At 40.9% G+C, this 4918-nt stretch overlaps 1 protein-coding gene across 1 annotated transcript; it reads right to left on the bottom strand.

Annotated features, from left to right (window-relative positions):
• Nucleotides 1–301: 301 nt before the first annotated feature.
• Nucleotides 302–1494, bottom strand: LOC118745420 (solute carrier family 35 member E1 homolog). Its single transcript, XM_036478873.1, has 2 exons — nt 1312–1494; nt 302–1080 (listed from the first exon to the last, which is right to left on the bottom strand). The coding sequence occupies exons 1-2, from the start codon at nt 1492–1494 to the stop codon at nt 814–816; spliced, it is 450 nt and encodes a 149-aa protein (XP_036334766.1). The 3' UTR covers nt 302–813.
• Between the last annotated feature and the right edge of the window lie 3424 nt (nt 1495–4918).

Raw genomic sequence — 4918 nt, 5'->3', positions numbered from 1 at the left:
CCATATGCGATCAGCTGACTTTTCTACTGAAAAATCGTTGGAAAATAAAATTTTTCCTAGTAAAATTTACAATTTCTATGAACATTGGGTATGCGCCAATTTTTGGCAATTGTATTTCAACTATCCGAAATCTGCGCACAGATTAGAATTGCGATGACATATAGGTATGACTATTTTCGTGCGTAAGCGTTAAGCATATAAACTATAAACTCACGACTTCCATATTCCGGTTTGGTTGCTGCCGTTTAGCAAACATGGTCAGTGGGCATAATTGAATCGGGTTCTCATACTTGACCGTTTACGTTTTTACTTTATAGTTGGTCATATTGATTTATTGCTTTTTTAACATTTTCACACGGCGATAAACCATCTCAGTTCAAATTCCTTAAAATTGGTCCTGTTTTATAGATAACTCTTATGTATGTATGTAGGTACGTACATAAGCGTGATCATTTGCTACAATTCTCGCTGGGAAGGAGATATAATTTAAATTACATACGTATACATATGTATGCACATATATGTATGCAAAATTATTGGTTACTATTATAACATATTTTGATAATTTTCTAATAATCTTATAAAACAAATCAGTATAAGAGTATTCGCCCATATCAAATGGGTTCTTGTATTATTGATTTTATATCCGCTTTGAGACTCTTGTGTAATGTCTGAAATTGTTTGTATAAAATTACCATATTTACACACATGCACAATTTGTTTTTCTAATTATGCCTCAACAAATTATTTATCTAACTGAGCTTTCCTTAAGTCTGCCTTTACTTAAAACTTGGAAGCAATTTAATTACGAAATCAAACAAAAAGTAAACGGGTCGTTGTCGTACTACCATTTGGAAACATATTTCCATTAGTCAGCAGGCTGTTTGCAGCAACTGTATTTACATTAGGATACTGTTTTTCACCACGTTTACTAGTGAAACCATTTACGCTGCTCGTAACTGCCCCTTGATAGTAGGGATCCAGATTTCCGTTAAGTGGCTCGTATTTAATACGATGGTTTTGTGTTAGAGGTAATACCGTGTCTGACGCTCTAGACCAGTGTCCGCCAAAAAGAGAAGTCTTAAAATGAGAATGTATTAGTTATGAAATAAAAAATGAGAATGTGTTGGTGGTAATGCACGGAAATGCGTCATCAACCTGCTTCGCCTATTGTTTGCATGCAACTAAATAAAATGTGTTGCTCTGCTACTCTTTCTGTTGACGTTCGGATTGTGTACGTATAAGAAGCCGATTGTGTACATGTGAAAAGCCGAATATAGTTCGTTTCCCAGGAAAGTGTTTGGCGGTCACTGCTCTAGACACCTGTTCGGCCCGGTTATAGCATAACACGCCGAATATGGCCAAAGTCTTGCCGACGCAGTTTAACCACGTCACAGGACTCCCTAAAATTAACAGTGATACAGCTATCACAAAAATTCTTTTTGATGCGCTGGCAACCGCATAAGTCAGGGGTGAGACCAACGAAAGTACCATCTTGCCAATAAAATTGTTGCTAGAGGATATCAGACACCAGATAATGCATAGGACTATAACCGCCACGACATGTCTGGATGAGGCGCTTCTTAATCCAGTGCGCATTTTTGTTTGCTGCACTACTTAATCACTCCCGCAACCCAGTATTCCAATGATATTCAAACACTTTTTAGCACATCTCCCTGCATTAAATATGAAATACGGGAAGCACAAACTGAATTTCGGTAGATTGTTTTAACAGCTGATTTATTTTCATTTTAATAATTGCACTAATTTTTATTTACTTCGTCGGTGAGTGAAATTTTTGCAAATCTAAATTACGTCAACCGACAGACATACTAGGGTACTAATTGTTTTGGAACATAAGAGATCTAGCATTGCTCATCGCCGCAACATATTAACTATTCTGCAGTACAGCAGAAATGAGCACCTACAGTTTTTACCATTTCTTAAGATAATAAAATAAAAAAAATATTGCGCCAGACTTAATACAGTGCAAGACTTATTAATATTAGATATTACTGAGGAGTTTGTATGCGTGCTGGTAAAATACACGCGGAACCTCTTAAGAATTTAGGCTACGAGCGAAGTGAGTTAATTTAATACTCATTATGATTTAAGCTACTTGAAAAAAGTTAATTTCTGAGTTGCTTGAGTTGCTGCATGTTTTTTTACGCTAGTTTACTTGTGTGTCCAGCTTTTTGCATCAGTATTATGTTTATGAGTTATGTATTATATTGCAGTAATAAAAATGTGCTTGTGCCTCTCATACATCACCATCATAATCACCATCAAAGAAAATCACAGATTTGCTACTACGATATAAGACAGCATTGCGCTGTGGCATTTCCGCTAACATCCAGCCTCGACGTTTTACTGTTTCTATTGTCACCACTCCAAGAGGCCAGTACATCCCGCACATCGTCCATTTCATCATCGGATGAGGAATGCGATAGTTCATTGTAGCCGCTAATCTGAAATTTAATAAAAATAGAAAATTATTAATGCAGTACTTGAAATTACTACTGCTATACTATACTTACCGCATGGAAAATCCAGAATGACTTTTCAGCCATTCAGGAAGTCATAGCACTGCCAAATTTTGACATACGATATTTGCTCAAAGATTGGCATACGTGATTCTGCCAATGCGACCCTTCATAAATGTACTGAAGGCGGCGCCACCTGGTTGACAGCTATACAACCTTGTAAGAAACGGCAAAAAATAAATATTTTTTTTTTGAATTATGTGCTATCTTCCGGATTAAGCCCAGTCTAGAACCCATATTTTAAAAATCTCTTTCGCGGTGCCAGTTCAAGTAGTGAAACTCACCACAAAACCACAAATGGCACATTTTACGATGGCTGAATTTCTTTATTCATTCTGAACGTTTGGAATAAACTTTTTTGTTTACTTATTCTTTAGAACGATATGTTAACGATATTTCAAAAGCATTCTCTTTATTCCGGCTGTGAAATGGGATTATCCGGAATGTATAAAGAAACGCAGCCGATATTGGAGATTTCAAGGTATGTTCGAGGAAACAAGGATCCGACAATTCGCACTACTTTCAAAGATCTGTTCGTTGCCAAAGAAAACTGCAACAAAAATACTTCAATAAAATTTCGAATCGTTGGGCACCTTCCACCAAATTATTAATGTACTAAAGTAAACTGTCAATCCACCACCTGATTAAGCAGTAACTTAAATAATACAAGGTTCACACGTTAAAAGGATCAATCACATAATATCATGTATGTATATACACCTACAACTTTTTGCGTATAACTTCTTCTAACGTATTGGTCCACGATACGGAAGCATAGCATCAGCCACTTGCCACCCAACTATGAGAAAAAATTCAAGGTCAAATAAAATAATAGCCAAATTGCAGCATGACTCGTTTCACCGTGAATCGCACAAAGACGGAAGACCGTGCCGAAAAGTTTTCGATTCCATGCCGATTATGCGACGAAAACCATGGAATTCGACTCTGTCCCCACTATCGTGGCAAAACTGTTGAAGAAAGGCTGCGGGCGGTCCTAATCTACCGATATTGTCCCAATTGCTTGTCGCCCTTTCATCGCCTGGAAATTTGCATTAGCAAGGACCGATGCCATAGATGCGACGAAAAGCATCATACTTCGCTCCATATAGAGGACGCCGGCGAGCGAATACACAATAATGCGATCGGGGACGGCGAAGGCTCGGACGGGGCGCTGTCCATTCACGTCACGGAGCAAACGAAATCGTGGGCGAGCCAAGTAGAAGAAGAGGAAGTGCTGCAACATGAGAGGCCCAGGGGGGACTCGGAAACCAGTCTTTGCCGATCGCACGGGCAGCGCGGCTCTGGAACGAGTTATTTCAGACTGCCTGCCCCGTTGCAAACAAAATGCGCGGGTGGCTCGGAAACACGTTCTTTCCGACCACCTTTTCAACGTAAAAGTGCAAACGGGGCGGCGCGGAAACCCGTTCTTTCCGCCCGCCTCGGCGCCAAGCACATCGGTATGCACCGTATCATCGACGACAGCAACAACAACAACCAGCTGAAAAAATGGCTCTTGCTATACCCGAAGGTTTCCGGACTGGTCGAGCTACCCATAATGCGATAGCAGCGCCCATATTGCGGGCATTCGAAGCTATAGCCCCGACTGCTATCGTCCGAATTGAATCTGGTGGACGACTTCACTTGGTTCGCGCGTTATGCGATCCTTGCACGCCGAATTCCATCATCGACGCGCAACTGGCACGCGAGCTCCAACTCGAACGCCGCAACAATGGCCGGAGCCGGACATGCGCTCTCGCGTTGCGTGGGAAATATGGGATCGCGGAACGGGTAACCACCCAAGCGGTCATCACCGCGCGATACAATCGCCTCTGTCCTGCCAGAAACATCGACCCAACAGTCGCCGCACCATTTCGTTTTATGCGATTAGCGGACCCCAATTTTTACCTGGCGACACCGATTCGGCTGACCCTAGGCGCCGACATATACGCGCGCATAATGTTGACCGATAACGCTCCGGTCACAACAGGCAGTTTACTGGCACAGGCGTCAATCTTCGGGCTCATTTTATCTGGGGCCCACCAAAACTGAACATATACACATATATAACTGTAAACAATGAAATATTTTCCAAAAATTTAATTTCACATTAAAGTGCAATGAATTGAACACCACGTCTTTTTAGAATAACCTTTTCTTTTCGTTGACAGAAGTCTAGGTGAAACCTTAGTCCGAATCTGGCGAACAAGGACCCTACATATATCGGATTTTAGTTTTAAATTTAATTTTAGTTTTAAGTTTTCACTTGCCTCATGTGGCATGGTAGTTGAGCCAGTAACTCTTCCGTAGGGGTTGCTTGCCGCAAGGGGGGCGGCATGTTTAGGCCACCAGCCTAAATATTCGGAAAGGCCCTAATG

This window comes from Rhagoletis pomonella, unplaced genomic scaffold, assembly GCF_013731165.1.
Source record: "Rhagoletis pomonella isolate Grant_MI unplaced genomic scaffold, Rhpom_1.0 Rhpom_scaffold_00009, whole genome shotgun sequence".
NCBI classification, from domain to species: domain Eukaryota; kingdom Metazoa; phylum Arthropoda; class Insecta; order Diptera; family Tephritidae; genus Rhagoletis; species Rhagoletis pomonella.
Note: the sequence above shows the minus strand (reverse complement) of the source record. Positions and strands in the feature narration are given on the sequence as shown.